Genomic DNA, 20,506 nt, shown 5'->3' with positions numbered 1-20,506 from the left:
GATACCCAAAAGTGCATGCGTTGAAGAGAGGTTGTCCCAACGGAGTCCATTCACTGCCTGTGGTTATCGGTCAACGTCCAGGCCTCACAAGAAGATAGTACGACCAAGACGACCAAGGACCAAAAGACTGACCTACGTCCACCTCCTCAGATACCGGGAATGCCACACTGTGAAATGCTCTACACCTGTCACACTCTCACCATTCACACAGATTCAATGGCACGTCCAAGGCACCCTAATGCCTCAAACTTTGTTTTGGCCCAAAAGACGTGCATTCCCAACATTACTGACAATAATACTTGTTCATTAATTAACCTTACTTTCATCCCTTTATAAAAATGAACAATTGTAAAGATTAACATAAGAACATATTGTGAAGCAAGTATTATATTGTATATGGTATCTTGACCTGAGTCTATCATATCCCAATAAATAAGTGTTGGAAAAGTCAGCAAAATTTAAATACAATCACTTATTATGTATGTAGCTTTATCTCCATGTTAAACTGAAGATAAGGGTTTAAGAAAGTAAACTTTTTACTAATTAGTTTTATGGATGTCTTGTGTTCTGCATGTAAGTCATGGCTCCTGAGTGGGTTTGTGATCAAAAATCTCAACAAGCCTGAAGCTAACATAGCTACTGATTCCATTAGAGTTAGATTTTATGTTAATCAAAAAAGAATCTCAAACCTGGCATGCTAATATGTGATAAGCACATATTAAACAAACAATAATAATGTAATAAACAAGCTGTCAAATGAGCATTTTGCTGTTTGTTTTGTGCACATGTGAATTTCCCACCTCTGCCTACAGGGATAGTTGTCATGAAAACTTACCCAAGACTTGTGCAATAATAATAATAACAATGACACCTACAAATCTAAATAGTTTGATTCAGAGTGTTGAGAAGGGTAGTTTGCAAAAAAATAAACAAAAAAAAACTAAGGCTAGATGATGTTTTAAGGTGTTTGATGTTTTAAGAAATGTTCCCAGTATTGTACCATCCATAATCAATGTGATTAGTTCATGATGAATACTCTCTGTTTCTCTCCCTCTCTCGTTTCATTGTGCTTGTTTTTTCATACCACCCTCACACCTCATCCTGACTCTCATTTTTTCCCATCGTCTGTGCCACCCTCATTTTCCCATTTCTTGGTATTCTCACATAGATTTTACAGCCTATCCTCACCCTGCTGGCTCACTGCATCATCTCCCTCCCTCTCTCTATACCTCCATCCCTCTGTCTCTCTTTCACTCTGTGACCCAGAGGGCCGTGTTTTGCCGAAATCCAATCCTCTCTCTTTTTTAAACCTGCTGTTCCATTTCACTCCCATTTTGTCACACTGCAGTGCACACACAATACCCGCTCCTCCCTCATTCCAGCCCTTTTCTCTGTCTCCCCAAACACATGTCAAGCACACACACAATTGCAGACTGCATACACAGATGCATTTCAAAAACTGTGCACAACAGCACACACACAGCCAAAAAACGGGAGGATACAGAGGGAAAAAAGCTTAATTAAGCCATCAATCAAATTTGATGCTCTTGGTTGGATTCATACACAAACACAGAAGCACATACACACCTTAAAAACCTCACAGCCATCCTTGTTGTCCTGTGGCCATCCATCACAGCTTCACTGACTCCGCTCAACCTCAACTCACAACCAATCACACAGAGGTTAGGGACTGAGTGCTTGTGAATGTAGATGTTTGTGTGTGAGGGCGTTGTGTGCGAGAGAGAGAGAGAGACAACCACCATTTGCTTTGGGGAACAGACACTGAGGCGTTTCATGCCTGTAAAGCCCGCCTCAGCAGATTTGAGTGAGTGGCAGAGCGAGCAGAGTGAACTGTGATCTGTATTGTTTACTGTTGAACAGTTGTGACTGCTGATAATGTGCTCTAAAATACACCTACACACACAGACACACTCTTGCACAATACACCCACACATGCACACAATACACTCACAACTCTCTGTTGGTGTTTTGTCAATATCATTTTCCATTTTTGCAGTTAAACTTAACACTGAAAAAAAATAGTGTTTCTAATCAACCTCCATACTCACATTTTAGCAGCTACTGCAGCTAAAGGTGACACAAATAACATTCATAGATCTTTATTATGAATAACTACACTCCAAAAATAAACTCATGCATCTTGCAACTATGAACAAACTTTCAAGACAAATTTAGCGAAACTGAAATGATACAATGACAAATTTATGCAGTGCATTTGATGAGTCAAAATGTATTGCACACCAATGACTGAGATATCAAGGTTTGTTACAGCCTGAGATTAAAACAATACATTTACATTCCATTAAAGATCTTTCAGCAGCTCTATATCGCTGTCAGGTCCATGAAAGGAAGAGTGTATTAGTGTTGATACTAATCCAAACAGCAGACCACGATGGAGTCAATTATTCACCAGTTGTTTTCTTCTTTTCTCTTGTAACATATTATGCAAATGATAGTGACACGAAGTGGCTGCGTTTATTGGTCTCCAAGCCAAGGTGCTTAATTAGAAAATGATAGTGTCAGTATCAGAGACTGACATTTTGAAGTGTTAATAATTTGTTCAGTTATTTGCTGCCCCAGACGAATCCGCCTTCACATGACAATATTATCTTCCCCTGAGGCTAACGGTGCTCGACAAAAGCCTTCTGTCATTAGTGTCTTAATGTGCTTGCCTTGACTAAGATGACATATATTCACTGCTGTTTGAGAAAGAGAGCCGCTCCGGTCTGTATCCACTGGTTGGAATTAGCTCCACAGGGAAGACTGATGTGTGTGACCACTTTCACCCTCTCTGAGTTGGTGTACAGCGGCAGCCAGATGTTGTCCTCTGATGCAGTGGAGTCTGCAGAAGAATTCTAGTACAAAACAGAGAAAAAATACATAAATTAACATATAGAAAACTGCTGCATATGTAAGAATTGTTCATGTTTTTAATGGAAAAAAATGATAGGGATTTCGCAGCATGTTGAAAGATTCAATTCAGCATATGAGTTGGTAAACAAGCTCTAAATGGAAATATACATTTGGAAAGTATGAACCCTTCAAATTGGGACTCTCAAATTGAAATTACTGCTGAAATCTGTTTCTTTGGACCAAAATCTTTTTTTAAAATTTAATGCAATTCTGTCAAGATGTACAGAAATCAAACCTTCTGGGTCAACACATACATGTGTTTTACTTTTCACATTTATTTTGACTGGATGAGACACTGATGTGTCTCATCCATACTATCCATACCTTTAGAACATGATACGACAGGGGCAAATTTTGAAGTTAGACCTTTTTTGTTTTGCAGACACTTGACCAACAAACTGCAACATGATTCACTAAAATACAAGCTGGATGGTGGATGAATTTAAATATTTTGGTTTAAGCCTAATTTTGCCTCCACATGCAAAAGCTGATTCAAGAAAAAAGTTTGAAAGTTAAGCAGTGACAGAGAATGGCTGACAACCTTCACGAGGGGAGTGACAGACTTCAGCAGTATTTAAAGGCCGGCTCAGACTATGTGAAATTCGGACATGCTAGTCTTGTTGAGTTGTGGGGTGTCTTGGATGGGTTGTTAATTATGCCACAATACAAGAGCATTTGTTGCTTTTGACGTTCATGTTTGGTCTCGACATTTGATGATGAGCTGCAACATTGCAGCCAAATTCTCTCTGAAGACGTGTATTCTGAGTAGCCTTTAGACAAAGACAATGTGGATAAATTAGATGACAGTGACAAAATTCAGGCAATGACCCAGATATAATTTTACTGGAGAACAGCTAGTCTAGCCTCAGTGAATAAGGGGCATGTTTGAAGAGGCAGATATAGATGATTTTGATTTCATTAACTGATGACTTTTAAAAATGTTAACGTTACAATTAGATAGGTCCAAGCTTTAGAATATTTTCATTTAATTTTTCTAACTTATGAAGGTGTATTAGGGCCATTCATATAAACAATAATAAAGTAAAAATGAGCCATTTATTTTAAAGAAAATAAAGTGTGATTTTGAGTTTATCAAGTTGTAGATTTAAGAGAAGCTTGACTCACAATTTCTGAGTTTAAAAAGACAGACATTTACGAGCTCTAAAAAGCTCTAGTTGGATCAGAGCAGTCACCAGGCTGCTGTCACTGTGTTGTTTTCCTCTGAATAGCCCCAGCTTGCAACGTCTTTTCAAAGTCCAGATGCTAAGAATAATGTGATGATTATTTGCTAAAATCACAAGCATTTCCTTAGTTTTTAATTTTGTTCTCCCATTTCTAGGGGACCAAAAAGTAAAAAAAAAATCATCTGTGACAAAAAGGCTTCAAAACATTGGCATATTGTCACATGATCTGTGCAGTCTTAGCTGCACAGTTTGACAAAGCATGATGCTACAATGGAACAGTGCCATTGGTTGCCACAAAGCAATTTGGAATACAATATGGTGATTTGCATGCAAAGCTAGGAGCAGAAATGATTAAAAATAGATTAGAAATAGGATAAAAATACATTTAATACCAAACATACTGGTGTGGATTTAATCTTTAAATACCCCAGAAAGTCACCCAAGTTCCAGGTTCACTTGTAAAGCTTCAGTAAAAGCTACAAAGACATGGATAGTGTCAGTAGAATGGCACAATGGTAGGCCTTAATGGGGGAAAAAGTAAGTGGCTATGTTTCATGGTCCAAAACTTCTTTTACTTTTAATAACCTGTGTTTCTCTTTGTTGTAAACGACAATGTCAATTTAAGAGTGTTAACTCGAAAGCTGGGGTTTTCTTGAAAATGTATGACATTTTCTTAACTTAAAAAATGTTAGGTTTTTCTCATGTAAATGTATTACTTTTTAAATTATACATTCTGAATTTATGTAGTTGTTCACAACTTTTTAAACACCAAAAATGTAGATTTATGTTTTTGCTTGAATATTAACACAAATCTACCTTTCTTAGAGTAGCATTAATGCACTGTCGTACTACCTACTACAGAGGCTGAAAAATTTAGATTTTAGTCAATGTTGAAATTCTGTGTAGTTTTTCAGAAAGCCCCTGAGGTTTTGTGAGGTTTTCATATCTTGATTAGTTTTGAGGTTGTTAGTTTTAGGTCTGAATGAGTTAAAACATGTACCTGTGGCACCCAAGCCATATAGCAGGTGGGGACAGCTGACACACTGGGAGAGTTGTGCTGATTCTCACAAAGATGAACTCCATCAAAACTACAACCCTCCAACTGGAGACCACTGACCTGGAAAAGACAGTTGGAGAGAGGTAAGAGGGGTGAACGGAGAAAGGAAGTGGGAGCAAAGACAGAGTTGAAATTAAGTGAATTTAAATTGATTATAAAACAAAATATAAAGACTGGAAACAATTAGTAGGAAATAAGACAGAAGAACATGGTAAAGGACATCAAGTATAGTGAGAGACAAAGACATAAAGATACAGGACAGGTTATGTATGAAATGTAGACAAAGACTGCTGTCCCTGCATTGATTGCATGCTTAGAACATTGTACATGACAGTGTTTACATGAGTGAATTCAGCCCAGTGACTCAGGGATTTTCCACAGTAGGCCAGACAATGACTGGAACTCTGGCGTCAAGTTAGACATTCACTGAAAACTACTAAATCACCTTAATCTGGGGGGGGGGGGGGGGTATCCAGAAAAGCTGCATTGTGTATTTGTGTGTGTTTGTGTAAGAGAGCTCACTGACTCACAATTATCCCTTTTTTCTTTCTCAGTTGGATGCCTGAGTGTTTCCCTTGCCTCACTTCAGCTGCAGCCTCTTTTTAGGCATCCACACCCTTTTCCTCTCTCTTTTATATATTTGAACTAGATGCACGTGAAGCTGTGCATACTTTCTTTTGCATGTCAGAAAGAAACACCAGCTTAAAAGTCTGAAATTGTTCGCAGTTTAATCACGTCACTTTTATATCGATGCATGAAAGGAGAAGAAAGAATACTGAGAGCGGTATTCCTTGAATGCTCTCAGTTCTTAAATTGTTTGAATTTGTGCAGATCAAATGCATTTAAAAGGCACAGGAGACTGGAGATGACTGCTCTAAAAGGCACCTAACTTGTCTCTAATACATATGAAACAAATTCTTGGATTTCTTTCTGACTTTTTTTCTTTTCATTTTTTGGGCGGCTGCATTCTTATCTGCATCTGTATTCTATTTGTGCTTATTCTTGTCTTTTGCATCATTATTTCCAATTACAACTGAGTCAGAGTCTGCTATAACACCGTCTCTGTAGTGAGACAGGGGCAATGAGGGAGTGCTATGTGCATGCATGACCTGTAGGTTGATTTTACCTTGACTTGGAGCTTGGCCTGTGTGATAGGACTTCTCCAGGATGAGATAAACACCAAACTATCCATGGAACAGCCCATGGACCTGAAACCAAACAGAAACATGTTATGAACCTTTAAACATGCACTGTTTGTGTCTCAAAAAAAACCAAAAAAAAAAAAACAAAAGTGTTCAAGGTTACCTTGCAGTTTCCTGCCTCAAAGCATTGAGGAAGGTGTCAGGGTGGAACAGCTCAGATAGATCCAGGGTGTCTGATAGAAGAGCTTGTCTGCCAGCACGCTCCACCCAACTCTGGATACAGAAACATAAAGAGAAACACACACAAAGACACTCACAAAGATTAATCAACCGAATAGCTAGAAAATAAACACACAATTCAGGCATAAAATCAGTTTTCACACAGAAGTCAGGCAAGATATTTATTGGATCAATGGAAGATAATGAGAATAAACACAATAGTTAAAGTGGTGAAATGTGACACAAACAGAGCTGACTTGGAATACCTAAAGTGCTTTGTTTAGGTATTAACTCTTTCACTGTGGGTAGATGCTTGAAGAAAAACAAACAAAAACATTTGCATTGTGATTGGCTCTGTACAGTTTCCTTGAGTACATCGATCTGTCAGTGGAATGATCATAGTTTTCATCCAAGTCATAGTGTGTCTGCTAATGAGAGATAAAAACAGTTGCAGAGGGACAGGGCAAAACAAAGTCAATAACACTGTGTGGCCAATATAGTATTTAATGTCCCCTTGTCCTTTTATCACCACATCCACAAGCTGATAACATTGGAACCCCAATTACCGCCTAATGAGAATACAGAGCACACACACATGCCTGAGTACACCAAGAGGGTCTGGCTGCAGACCTCGACAAAACATCTACGCTGGGGCGTTCAGCCGGAGACCTCTACACTGGGGCGGACCTCTATGCTGGGGCTACGGTCTACGCTATTAAAACCCAAGTGGTTCGGTTTAGGCATTTAAACCCGAGTGCTTAGGTTTAGGCATTAAAACCCAAGTGGTTAGATTTAGGGTAAGCCAGTGGGCAAGCAGCTTGAGCAGAAAATCTGTCGCGGGTAATATACGTCATCACCCCAGCGTAAAGGTCCACGGCTCGGGCAATGTACGTCAGCCCCAGCGCAGAGGTCCACCCCAGCGTGCAGGTCTGCGGCCGAATGCCCCACCGTAGAGGTTTGCTCGAGGTCTGCAGCCAGATGTCTCTCGAGTATACAGATATAATGGAGTTAAACTGGCGTACATGAGCACATGCATGCAGAGTATAAAGAGACAGCTGTATTAAGACACAAATTTAAAAAGAAATGTGAGAGACACTGATTGATAATTAAAGCCTGGTGCACAAGAAAAGACTTAAATCTTGGCAGATGATGAATATCTGAAACAGCATTGTATAAGACCTCAAATATGTGGGTGCACTGTGGATCAGTAGGTAGAGCCTCTCAAATGTAAGATCCTGGGTTTGATCCCCAGCTCATACAGTGACGTGTCAGATGTGTCCTTGGGCAAGACACTAAACCCCACTGCTGTGTCAGAGGCATATGAATGGGATTAGTTAAAATATACTGTACAATAAAAGTGCTTTTGTCAGAAAAGATGACTAGAAAAGAGCTCTAGTCCATTCACCAAAATAATGAAAGATTTAACAGTCTTGTTCCTTTGTGTGAGAGCAAAACCATGACCAAAACAGGACACTGAACACTCACAGATTCTATTCACAAACAACCAGAGTCCTGACTCTCAAAATTAGAGGTCTACCAAAATGCAATAATGTGACTCCAAGGGAAACTAATATGGTGGATGAGAGGTAAGAAAACATCATAGTTTTTGGAATATGGAGATGATACTAACATGCAGTGTGCTGTTTTTGTTACAGCTAGCGTTGAAACTGAGTAACAATAGATTTGCTGGGGTTGCCGTGCTCCCTTCTTTACTCAGCTTGCTTTCCAGTTACTGCATTTGTTATTTCGTTCTTCGTTTGGATATCCACTGAGGGCATACTGGCTTGTCCTCAGGGTCACCCCTCTCCCAAAACAAAAAACAAAATACAGATTCAGGTATGTACTGTTTGATATTACCACCCTTCCGTCCATCTGCTACTGCTTACCCGAGGTTGGGTTGTGGTGGCAGCAGGTGGTGCAAGTCAACCCAGACATCCCTCTCCCCAGCAACATTTGCCAGTTCCTCCTGAGGGATTCTGAGCGTCTCCCAAGCCAGATTGGGTATATAATCCACAGGGTTCTGGCTCACGGTCATCTACACTCACTCATTAACAAGACCCCAAGATACTTACTTCACTTGAGGTAAAGACTCACTTCCCCCTGAAATTCCCCACCATATCATGGTGGAGGGATTTGTGTGTCCCAATAAATCTGGGAGCAATGTTGTCAGAGGCATTAGCCCCTGGTAGGGTCTCCCACGGTAAATTGGTCTTGGGGGGATGGTCTAGACAGAGAGCAAATCAAGAAAGCCCTCATTTTTTGGATGTTGGCCCGAAAAGGCAACATGGAGCCACCACCCTGTGGGTTCACCACCTGCAGGGTGGGTGCATCAGAGACTGATTGGCAGGCAAGGGTTGAGACCTAGGCGTGCTGACCCTCAGGCAGCACAGACTGGAAAGGAGGCGGAGTTGGTGCGGGAGGTGAAGGATTACTGGCTAGATATATGTAATTTTTTTTTTTTTTTTAAATCAGTGCAGCTGCTATGTTCTTCCTGACAGAACAGCTCAATCTTCATACACCTCTGGTGGAAAATCTGGTGAGATAATCTTCACAACAATTAAAAATCTTCAAGTTTGTTTGTTGTAAGAGGGAAATTAGGCTCAAAATCAATCTGATACTCTTGCGGTGTTTATCCCATAGACGTGTACACATACATTCTGCCTGAGCCACAACTGTTTTCTGGAGAGATATGTCATATGGTAGCCATTTTAAAGAGATGCAATCACAGCTGACGATGAATGCAAGTCTATGATAATCGAAGGTCTCCATTAAAATGAATGAATATTCAAGCTATTTGTTAAATTGATAATGTGCAGCTATTTGAGACATAATTAACATAGGATAATTATGTCTTTAAATAAGAAAAAGACAGCACACTTTTTTGAACCATTTTCACTCTTCTCATTGTTTATGTAATCTGAGATTATCTTGGTAATTCAGAAAAAACATCAAATTTTTGAGTTGCCTCAAACAAATGCAACTTGCAATAACAGCCTTTCCAATAGCGGAATATAACAACCCTTATAATACAAATGTTACTATGAGTTCTAGAGACTCGCTACAACCCTTGATTAGATAAAACATTTTGGTATGAAAAACTGTTTTCATCATTTGTTCAAGTTTCTTGGATCGTAAATGCATGCCGGAAAGTTCTGACAAAAACATCTTGAAAACTGATTCATTTTTCAGCAAGTTACAAGCATTTCAATAGTGGACAGACCTCCCACAGTCAAGGACATACATTTATCATCAGCCATGACTTCAATATGGCACCTGCATGACACATCTCAGAAGCTTGAACACGGCTTGTGTAGACACCTCTGAGTTTACCCACTTAACCTGATATGCTTATTATGATACAAGCTTACTTAGTAGTTTGTAGTTGCATACTCTTCTTACTTGATAATGAAGCAGAGCAGCAAAACAACACATTTCACTTTCCTGTTTACACTTATTCCAAAGCTATCAAAGTGTCTGTATGTCGGCAGTGGCCAGATTCAGTGTTAAAGGGATACTTCAAAATTTTGGCAAATTTGCCCATTGCCATAATCCCTATAGTCTTAGTAATAGGTTTGTTACCTTTAGTTGTCCGTGCAAGCTATTTTTAGATTGGCGCTGCCGAGTTCGGAGCTGCTGTGCCAACTCAATGGAGTCTTACAGTATTCTGGCTTTTCCTCATCAAACTCATCAAATACACAATCCAACAACTCCAAAACGCTCTTGTGGACAAGTTGTGACCTGCACATTCACCATGCTGTGAAATAATAACATATAATTATGTAACATTACGACACATGACGCAAATACTCGGAACTACTTTCCGAGTAAACCACTGAGCGGAGTGACACAGTGCACGCCTGTGACAGTGCCGTAGTTACTTGGTAGTTCCGGATTTGCATTTAGCTTTAAAATATCTCCATCTCGTAATGTTCCATGATTACTTCATAGCGTGGTGAATGTGCAGGTCACAACTTGTCCATGAGAGCGTTTTGGAGTTGTTGGATTGTGTATTTGATGAGGGAAAGCCAAAAATACCGTCTGTCTCCATAGCGTTAGCTGCGCAGCTGGTATATCGGTCCCCCCAGATCTAGAAACAGCTTGCATCGACAACTAAAGGAAACAAACCTATGACTAAGACTATAGAAATTATGGCAATGGGCCAATTTGCCAAAATGTTGAAGTATTCCTTTAAGAGTTGACCGAAGCCTGAAGACTTCTTCTATTCTGAGTCCTTTTATGCACTCCTTTTTTTTTCTAAAAGTCAGGCAGCTTTCTCTAAATTGCCAGAATACTAGTGGATTTGGAGGTCAGCTGAAGAAAATTGCTGACAAAACAGAGGCAGAATGAACAAACATCTGATCCAGCCTCTATTATAAATGGATTGCTTTTTCTGCTCAGCATCAGTCTGTACTGGCTTTAGAGATAAATTGGAATGAGTATTATAACAAGAAAAAATATGCACAAATGCAAGCCCATTTCCACATTCACATACTCGCAGGCAGATGCCCATGCACACACACAAACAGAGGCAGGCATCTGCTCCCAGAATTTAGGGTATTAATAAATCAGCAAGCTAATGCGCGCTTCTATGCATACTATTTGTGTGTGGGCATTTGGGTGTTTTCAAGGTTGTCCTGGGCGTCTGGGATGCACTGCTGTGCTGTTAGCTCTTTATTCTTCTGCAGTTCCACACAGCAGCGGCAGCTCTGACCATCTCCGCCTTTATTAGACTGATTAGTGAGCAGGACACAGACACACTGCTAACAGAGATATCACTCAGCACTGATGGGCAGAAACAGACAGTTAAGGACAGTGCAGCCTCCAGATAGACGCACATGAAGACAGATGGAGTGCAGAAAGGCAGACAGGGAGACACACACACATAAGCAGATGGATAGGCAGGCAGGCAGGCAGACACAGGCAGTGAGGCTCGCCCACACACACAAAAAAAAGAAATGCACCAAATTCACAAAGAAATAAACTGTTTCCAAGCAGATGTGTGTATGTGTTTCTCTAGTCTGCCAGAGCATATTGAGGTAGGCGTACAGTCAGACACAGTCGATGAGAGACAGAGAGGAGTTTCAGCCAGAACCTTCATTTCCTGGCACCAACCTAGGGCAAACACTTCCCAGAACTGCATCCTTTAATATCATAATCTGCTTTTATTTATGAATCGCTTTTGAAAACAACATTAGAAATTTGCTGGCATGGTTTTAGTCAACACATTGCCTAGATCAGTCATAAATTATTTCAGTCAGAGGTATAACCTGCTTGTACTTAGTCTGGTCTTTAGACTCTGATTTAGCTGGAAGACGTATTATGAAGGGGGAGACTAGAGAGTTATTCAAGGCCAGTGTGAGAGGGGTGAAATTGAAGTTTGTCTTTAACTGTTTGAAACTACTAAAATCTAGGAGTGTCCTCTGTAATATTAATCACAATTGGAGGGCAAACTCGTCAGAGGGAAGGCCTTTTGGATTTAAGCTGATCCCCTGATTATTATGCTAATGCTGATTACAAAACTCTTAAGTCTAATTCCTGTAGGAGTACCACAGAGGATCCCAGGGGCTGTCTGGGTTATGAAAGCCAGTAAGGTAGTGAGCAGACGCCTTTGCCAGCAGTTATCCCACAGAGATATGATGGCATTTTTTGTTGAAAGTTTAATGGCAGCATCGGGCCTTTGTACAGGGTTCTACTTACTGTCAGAAGAAAATGTTTAGTCCTTTCTGTACTGACCATTAAGTAGGGTGGAAAGTAACTAATCACAGTTACTCATATTACAGTAAATAAGCAGCTTTTTGGTTTACTTTTACTTTTTTAGAGTAATTTTTAAAACCTGTAATTTAACTTTTACTTAAGTACACTTTTAGGAAAGCATTGTATGTTGCTTCATTTTAAACAACATCAGTGACTGAGTTAAAAAAAAAAACAAATAAACAAAAATTGAGTTACAAAAAGAGGAGGTCCATGCTTTCTGTCAGCTTCGTGAAACTGGCCAGTTGTTTGTTTTACAGATACCACAAGGAGGTCAAACTCATGTAATGAGAAATTCACCCCTCCACATAGCCTTGCCACTACGTTTAGTATATACACTTCTAAGGAAGGGTAGGTTGTCCAGATTAGTGTTGGAATGGAGGGGTAGAGTAGAGTGCTTGAACTCCATGGCCCTTTAGAAATTTTCCAGAGGCACACTCAAAACTCAGTGTTGTAGGCAATATCTCAGAATGCCTTATGAATTATCAGAAATATTTGACATTTATAACAACGATCTAATATCAGCATTTAAAGTTGTTTAAGTGCATTAAAGCCCTTTTGATTTTAACACAAGCACTTAAAAATATGTTCAAAGCACTAATGTCCACTATTGTTCTTAAATCTTTTTATGTAAATGCCATCAGTGATGTATCAGGAGCTGAAAGGGTTGTGACATTTTACAGGAGAATATTTCACCATTGCCCCAGTTAACTCTGCAACAAAGGGCAAAAGAGCACTCAACATGAGGGGTAGGGGTAAAAGTTAAAAACTGGACTGAGGTTAATTCCACATTGCATCCAAAATTTGCATTTACTCTGCAGCTTATCAAAACGATGCGCTTCTAATTAAACAATATGGTCAAAAATGAATATTTTCTTGCTTTATCACACAAAGGAAAAATTTTATTTTATTTTTAATTCCCTCAGGTATCAAAAATAACCCCTTCAGTGAGGAACACCCTGTCATACATTTAACCTTTTTATTTCAGAATGGATATGAAGTTCTACTTGGCAGAGAAGGCTCTGTTTAAAAGATGCTCCCTGGGTTATTCAAGCAGCATGCTTTGAGTTTCCAGGGAGCTTATAGCTAGAAATCCTCATATGGATCAATACATTTATGACTATGTGTATTGATTACAGTGAAATTAGTTCAAAAGCATTTAATCCATAGCAACATGAATCTGAATGTGAGGGTGCAAGAGAATCATTTGGATCAGCTGGCCATCAGCTGATCATGGCTGGGTGTGTGACTTCTGTGTCCTGCATGAACTAACACTAGGCTTCATTCAGTACTTAGTACTTTGAGTAAACTCTAAATGAATAACTTTTCTTATAACTTCAGTAGATCTCTAGAGCATTAATTTTACTTCTTTGTAGGCAAATTCAAATCAAAGCAAGTGTACTTTACTTTAGCAAAATATTCTTATTCTTTCCAGCCTTGTCATTAGGTATCAGCATGCAGGACATCCATGCCATATGGAGAACAAAAGCAGGCAGATGACAGATGACAAAGGTGACAGTTATTAATAGTCTCTTCAACTTGACTAGTAAATCTGATGCCATGTTGCAAAAGTTAATCCACCTTCAGATTTCCTTACAACCTGGAGGGCATCAGAAATAACCTCTCCGACCTTCATTCATCAAACAAGTATAGTAAAAGTTGGTGCTTTTCCCTCTTTTGGACAGCCCAACCACACTTTCATATTTATCTTTTCACAAATATGTATTGTGATATTATTTCAGCAAACTCAAACCCATTAATTGCATAAAATCATTGAACATTTATCTTTTTTGTCATGCTCATACAGCTAAAGAAAGCCAGAGTGAAGCTGCTGTGCAACTGTTGAGCTGAGACTCACAAGAAACACATGAATGGGGGCTGCCGTGGGGGATGTAGCTGACCAAGAATTGACAATGTCCACAAAAATGTAAGTCCTTGGTGGAAGTTGTTGAATGGTGCCATCCGAAATAACTAAAACTCTAAAACTCTTCCCTAAGTGTGTATCTCATCTTCCAGTGGTGATAATGCTGATGGGATCTGATATTGAATAAAACTAAACCATGGCGACTATTACAGACAAAATGTGCAGTTGTTTCACCCTTTTTCATAAAATGTACAGTTAAAGGATTGTCTCATTTAAAGCTTTCCAGCATTGGGACTTGATGTCACTTATGTTCAAATATTTCTGATTATTCCTGAGACCTCTAAGAGAAAAGAATAACAACAAATCTTGATGGACAGAGAGAAAGAATCAAGGGTATCTGCATGTCTTACCTGTATGGCGAGAGCCCGTGTTACAACAGCTCTGAGGTACTGCATCGGCTCTTCAGGCCCCTCCCATTTATTTTGCCATGTCAAAGGACACTGAGACAGGGGGGAGAAAGAAGTTACTTAGGGGTACAAAGAAAGAATAAATTCATAACAAAAACAGTGTCAGCATGGAGGAAAAAAGTAAACCATGTTATTTTCGCTGCGGGAATTGTGTGGGGTCAATCGAACGTGCCTCTCTCACAGCCACTGAACTCAGCTGTCAGCTCATAGAGCCACAGCATGCAGGAGGACTGCAAATCTGCTGGACTGTGTTGTAAAAATTCTTTAGGGGAATGTAGCTAATGTCTGCCAGATAAGTTGCTAGTTTTGTCCTTGGAAGTACTTTTGAAGTAAAGTTGCTGAAGAAGTCTTAAAGTCACTAAACTATTGGGTATCATTGAGAATACAAAATCCCAAGAGCTTTGATGCAGGTCACCCTGTCTGTCCCCATATTTCTAGTATTGCCATTGAAGGCTAAGACAGTCATATAAAACAACAGTGAGAGATAGACAATAACAACACTAAACCTGGTGGATCAACTTAAAACACAGACTTTAACATAGACTGTATAAAAATATGAACAAAACTGGAGCCCCCTCAAAGTGAAGCCAGAAAACCTAGATCCCAATCTACAGAACTGCTGCAGTTTTATAACCCCCCACCCAATGCCATCTAAGCAGATGAGACAGGGGTCTGGGATTCTGTTGTAATAATCATTATCATAATTATCTATGATCCCATGTTCATTATTTTCTGAGAGTTTTGATTAGTTATCTAAAGCTAAAAAGAGTGGATCACATCAGTTCTGTTGACAAATGATGCTTCTCCATCATTCCTATGGTTCAGTTCCTTTCTTATTTAACATCAGCCGGTATAGAAGCAGGGAACGAAAACATATTGCAGACTAACACAGGGATCATTAGTCTATCCAACAACTTGCCTGCTTCAAATCAACACAACAATCTGTTCTGCTGTGGAGGGATGTTTGCCCTTTTATCAGTAAGTCAGATGTTTGCTTTGGTTAGTAGAGTGTATGCTGTGTTTTCCCCTTTAAGATTGTGAGGTGCTAAGAGGTTAGTGGTTAAGGTTGCACCCATTGAAAAGCTTGAAAGCTATAGTCCTCCTCGCAATGCTGGGTTCAAATCAAACCTGCAGCTCCTTTCCTGCACGCCATGCCCACTCTTAATTGATTCTCTGCTCAATCCAGTGTGCTGTCTAAAAAAGGGGGAAAAAAGAACAAGTATTTCTGTAAACATCTGCAACTTCACCTGCCAGATCTTGTTCACATGCAAGGGCTAGACAGTAACTGATAACAGTTACTTAAAGTAGTGTAACTGAGTAGTTTTCTTGGGTACTTGTACTTTATGGAGTGCATTTTGAATTCAGTACTTTTACATAAGTAAGTTTTAACCAGAGTAACTTTAGTTTTACTTGAGTACATAACTCATGTACTTCTTCCACCTCTGTTGACTACACAGTAGCTTTCACTTGTACTTAGGTAAATTTTAATCAGAGAAAATGTACTTTTTCCACCTCTGTGTGCATATCTTGACTTCAAATGATATGTCAAAGTATTCGGTTTTGCAAAACAGGAGATGGACAGTTAATGTTTAAATGAAGTCATTAAATTCAAACATTGTGCGTCGTTCTATCCAAGTCTACACATGATGTCACCTCTCTGACATCATCACCCTCTCAAGTCTACCAAATGGTTAGAGTTGGCAGACGTGCTACTGAATAAATCCCTCTAGTATTTATGTTGTGTACTGTAAACTGCATCAATGCTACATATCTTTAATATTTGACATATGAAAAATAACAGAAATATCAACCTAAACCTCCCAATGACAGAATACTGCTATGAGCAGCAATATGGCAGGTTGTGTCTCTTCATGTTGGCACCTGTTACAGTTCATTTCACCACATCTTGTCAGTTTTTCCATCTGTGTCTTCTGTTTGCATCACAATATCACTGTAGCAAAAGGATTTTCCAATCTCCCAGTTGCAAGGCTTCAGTGGTTAAGGAAAAAACCCTCCACTGAAAAAGCAACACATTCTGTTTTCCTTTGGATGATATTTCTAAATATTTCTAAAGTTACTACACGAAAGGAAGCAGGGAGATTTTTTTCACAGTGTAAGTAAAAAGTTCTCAAGAGAAAGAGTGTACAAAGTCAACTAGTTTATAATTTTTTTGAACAGGTCTAAAATTATTCCAGACAGTAAGCAGTTCAGTTGACCAACCTGGAACCAAGAGGTAGATGATTATAAAGTTCTAAATCCTAGAGTTATGAAATGCCTATGAGTCATATTGCAAAGTGCAATATCTGTGTGAAGGTGGTGAAGGACAGATTCCTTCAGGAGAAAATGGGTGACTCCCTATCAAATTAGGATGACCACATTTGATAAAAACTAAACAGACATAGAAGAAAAACCTAACACATGCACATTCAAAAATATGCACAGTGGGAGGCTGACGACTGAGAAATCATTATTGAGCTTTGAAGTCATAATGGAGCTAAAAAAAAAACTTTAAATGTCAGATAGATGCAAGTCAAACGTTCCATTCCCCTGCTAATTGTTTGTGTTTCAGAATATATGTTTCTGATGAAAAAATTAATGTTATAACCTAGCAGTTAACAAGAAAAAAACATTTGTGGACAAAGAAACAGATGGAGCTGGCATGATCTCCCTCTAATATGTTTGAAGTAAAGAAGACAACAAATCCGTCCAATATAAAGTATATTGTTTTGTTCCTACTAGATAAGTGATTATAATGAGACACACTATCTAATGTGGACACACCAGTGATTTCCCATTGCACTTGCCAGTGGCGAATTTTAGAAGAAGTGGATAGGAACATATTGGCAAGCAAATGCTTTCACAAGATGGCTTTGATCCCTTTCTGCTTACGAACCAAGTTTGAGACAAGTAAGAAACAATGAAGGCAAAATAAACTATGAAACTAACACTGACATACTAATTAATCCAGCTGGCAGAGAAAATTCACTGATAACCTTTAATCAAAAAGCCATCTCTGCATCAGTCCTCATGATGCTAATGATCTTTCCTCTGACTACAGGCAGCAGTGAGTGACATTTATTCCAGTTTTGCAGCACTGTTTACCGCTCTCTTTTGATGCTTGGGTTGTTTCCAAGTATTGAATCCTTTTTACTGCACAGCTGAGGAGAAGGGCAATAGAGCTGATTTCTCCAGCCCACTATACTTTACCATATTACAACCCTAAATGGTCAGTTTCACAACAATATAAATCACATCCCATGTTCTTACTGTGCCTTTTCTGTGGTTCAAACTGGCTTCATTAGAAACAGCTGCTTTGTAAAAACTCCTAACATTATTATTTTCTGTGATGTTATACTTTTTCCAGCTATTGCAACAACCACCTGGAACTTCTGTGGAAATTATATATGCAAACACATCTCTTTATAATTGTTAGTTAAAGACTGCCATCACAAAACATCAGCTGCACAAAAGTAAAGAGTATAGTATCACACTCTAGACTTAACAGGAGCACAAAAAAATGTGTATAATAAAACTTAGCTCTATTTTCTAGCAGAAGTGATGCTATTACAACTCTGTTGATTTATTTTAATAAGCAGAGAGCAGAGGTCTGTCAAATTGATGAGTTGGTATAAATATATCTTTATATTGTATTTACTTGAAAATTACTAATTAGTCAAAGTTAGGCCTGGGCGATATGGCCTAAAAATCATATCACGGTATTTTTCTTGCCTCCGGTATTATGTTTATGTTATGTTTATGTATTATAATTACAAAATTAAAAAGAGATAATGCTTTTTAATCCAAATTCAAGTGTTATTAACCCCCTTCTCCCCTTAAAACAAGCCTTTGATGGCATACTCAATTTATATCCAAGTATAGGAACACAGAAAACATGTTTTATTTTTTTTTAAGTCTCTCTAGATTTACTTCTGTCTAATTGCACTCCAAGTTTTGCATTTCATCTCTAATCTGAGGAGGTGTGTTAAGCTGCTAATGACTTGAACATGTTTCCTAGTGAAGGCGTTCACAATAAAAGCGTTTTAGAAAAATAACAGCCGCGGACTTTTATTTTGAAGAGCTTGACAGAAGTATTGTGTTTAGAATTGAGTTAGCTTAGCTTTGGCTGCTGTACCGCCAGAGAATATGGCTAGTTTACAGCAGCTTTTCTGACCTCATTTAACATCACAGCATGGATCTTTGACTCACTGTGGACTAAGAAAAGAAAGTCATAAGTTAAAATAGACTTTTAAACGGTTGTTTATGCTGTTGTAAGAGGAAGAGCTGCAGCCGTGGCCTCTGCGACCAGCCAAAGCAGCACTTAGCTTGTGTTAAAGCCCCAGGGAGGCTGACAGAGACGGCACACTGACTTAGTTGCGGTACAGCCGTCAGACTTTGAGAGGGAAAAAACACGTGTTTTTGCCTGCTAATTCACACTGAGGCAGATACGATGACGTCATTAACAAGCGTTATCGCGATTGGTTGGTAGAGTCCAAACCTCTACCGTAGGCCAAATTTCTATCATTTATATTGTCTACCGCATATACTGCACACCCCTAGAAAAGTCTCAAAAAAATATAGGACAAATGTGCCCTGTTGGTGTTTTTCATTGGTAATTAAACACTGAAATTAACACTGGTGTCTCTTTATGACCTACAAAAGTAAATAAGACCAACAACATAAAGTTCAAATTTCTCTATAAAGTTATGTCTAATGCTCAAAGAGCTGCTTTGTGGTCAACTAGATAAAGATACATTTTTAGCAGTTATGGCCTAAATACAAATAAATTGGATTGGTGATCTGTTCACAGTTAAAATAAAGCAGATTTTTATCGTGGAAAAAAGACACTGCTGACAGACTTACTGGATGAAATCAGCAAAGAGATAAAAGACACAACTTTGTCTGCAGGGCGCAACAAAATCAACACAAACCTGCAGTTTCTCTTGGTCATTTTTACTCTGAGGGGCACATCCACTAAAGAAAAACACAGTTTTTTTGCACGTGTTTTGGCTGTGGAAATGGAAAAATAATTAACGTGTGATCCACAGAGCACATGCAATAGGAAAATCCACACTAACTGCACACAAAATTTACTACCGTTCACTACCTTTATTACTACCTCTACAAAATTTTTTACTACCAACACACAATACTTGTACTCATAGCTGAGCTTGTGTTTGCAGTTGCACTGCTCTGAAAAAACGAAATAGGGAGCTGCTGCCCCTGCATGCAAATCCACTGCTGGTGAATGATGGATTCTCAGTCTGATTTGATCGCTGTAACACTGTTTCAGGTCACATTTACAGGGCCCTATGAAATCTGTTTAATTTTTTGCCTGATTCTGTTTTTTCCATTTTAATTTTTTGGAATTCTGTTTTTTAACCTTTCCACTAATTTTACCATAAAAAAGAGTGTCTTGCTTATGTAAATGATTAAAATGTTCACTAATTAAATAGAAATAACCTTAAATTTATTGAAAAAGGGCCCCATTTGGCCCAGGAGCCATTGTTTGGATAGCCCTGATATAAAATAATTATAACCAGTGTAACAGTCAGATATTTTCAACATTTCAAGACACATTCACATGTATAATCACATCCTAACTGATGTTTATAATGTAAATGAAGAAATCCTTCTGTTCTCTCAAACACAGAGTGATAGTAACTTAATAAGAAGGTCACATTAAAGTTAAATGGTTAAAAGTAAACCTGTTACCTAAACTTGTATTTACTCTCTCAATATGTAACAGTGCATGCTGTTTGATGCTGCATTGTTCTACTCCTGACTGTAACGGTTCTCTCCTCATCTCTCTCCATCCTCGCTGTCTGTCCGTCTGCCTCATATCAGAGCGCTACGTTAATGCAGACATGTATTGGCTCAATAAGCAACCA

At 38.9% G+C, this 20,506-nt stretch overlaps 1 protein-coding gene across 4 annotated transcripts in view; it reads right to left on the bottom strand.

Annotated features, from left to right (window-relative positions):
• Positions 1–2,151: 2,151 nt before the first annotated feature.
• The window catches only part of LOC121519720 (cytoplasmic dynein 2 heavy chain 1), a 165,317-nt gene continuing 146,962 nt past the window's right edge, over positions 2,152–20,506 (bottom strand). For all 4 annotated transcript variants that reach the window (XM_041802555.1, XM_041802574.1, XM_041802583.1 and 1 more), the window contains 5 exons: positions 14,562–14,651; positions 6,481–6,590; positions 6,302–6,383; positions 5,119–5,235; positions 2,152–2,876 (listed from right to left, as the gene is read on the bottom strand). In XM_041802555.1, coding sequence (XP_041658489.1) covers positions 2,715–2,876; positions 5,119–5,235; positions 6,302–6,383; positions 6,481–6,590; positions 14,562–14,651 — 561 coding nt within the window. In that variant the 3' untranslated portion in view covers positions 2,152–2,714. The remainder of the gene's footprint in view (positions 2,877–5,118; positions 5,236–6,301; positions 6,384–6,480; positions 6,591–14,561; positions 14,652–20,506) is intronic.

This window comes from Cheilinus undulatus, linkage group 2 (assembly GCF_018320785.1).
Source record: "Cheilinus undulatus linkage group 2, ASM1832078v1, whole genome shotgun sequence".
Classification (NCBI taxonomy): domain Eukaryota; kingdom Metazoa; phylum Chordata; class Actinopteri; order Labriformes; family Labridae; genus Cheilinus; species Cheilinus undulatus.
Note: the sequence above shows the minus strand (reverse complement) of the source record. Positions and strands in the feature narration are given on the sequence as shown.